This window comes from Penaeus monodon, chromosome 20, assembly GCF_015228065.2.
Source record: "Penaeus monodon isolate SGIC_2016 chromosome 20, NSTDA_Pmon_1, whole genome shotgun sequence".
NCBI lineage: Eukaryota > Metazoa > Arthropoda > Malacostraca > Decapoda > Penaeidae > Penaeus > Penaeus monodon.
The window spans coordinates 30,735,191-30,735,820 of record NC_051405.1 but is presented as its reverse complement, the minus strand read 5'-3'; the positions used below and the strand labels follow the sequence as shown (position 1 = coordinate 30,735,820).

At 36.5% G+C, this 630-nt stretch overlaps 1 protein-coding gene across 1 annotated transcript in view; it reads left to right on the top strand.

The window, feature by feature from the left end:
• Window positions 1–605, top strand: part of LOC119585968 — a 12,677-nt gene extending 12,072 nt beyond the window's left edge. The window contains exon 8 of the mRNA XM_037934682.1: window positions 366–605. Within this exon, the coding sequence (XP_037790610.1) occupies window positions 366–601 (236 nt within the window). The 3' untranslated portion in view covers window positions 602–605. The remainder of the gene's footprint in view (window positions 1–365) is intronic.
• Window positions 606–630: the final 25 nt, after the last annotated feature.

The window sequence follows — 630 nt, the reverse complement described above, 5'->3', positions numbered from 1 at the left end:
TAAGCCATAGGTGGAGAGAAATAGCTGGATTATTTACTGTGCTTTTAATTTATACAAGAGATTGAAGTGTGAACAAAAGAGAGATTATCATAATAGCAAAGGAATTATATTACACTCAATAATCAGTAGCATAGACAGAATTCTTGGAAATAATCCATAGAATGCTAGAACAAGTAGCAGTTTTGTAGCATTTACTGACAGATGAAAATAGATCACAGATAATCAGTCTATAAGTTCTTGTAGTTGGTTTTACAAGAATATGACAAAGAAGTTAGTCATCGTCTGGTATGGTGACCTCTGTCACCATACATATATTGTTAACAATAGACATATATGTATTCTTAACCCAGGCTTGGTTTGGACAGGTTTGACAATGAATCAGCAGCATCATTCCTCTATGTGGGATTGCAGTAGTCAATTAATTGGAGGTCCTGTTAGAAGTGTTGATGTTTATGGAGTATGGGAGGATGCCAGACAGGCTCTGAAAGAATTTAAAGATCAAACAGATATCAACAGACCTATGATTTGTATGGACCAAGATGTTGGACTCAGCCTAATGCAGGAAATGGCACCTGACTTTGGTAAGCTGTGTGGAGTCTAGGCTAACACTGAAAATGCTGTGCTCATATA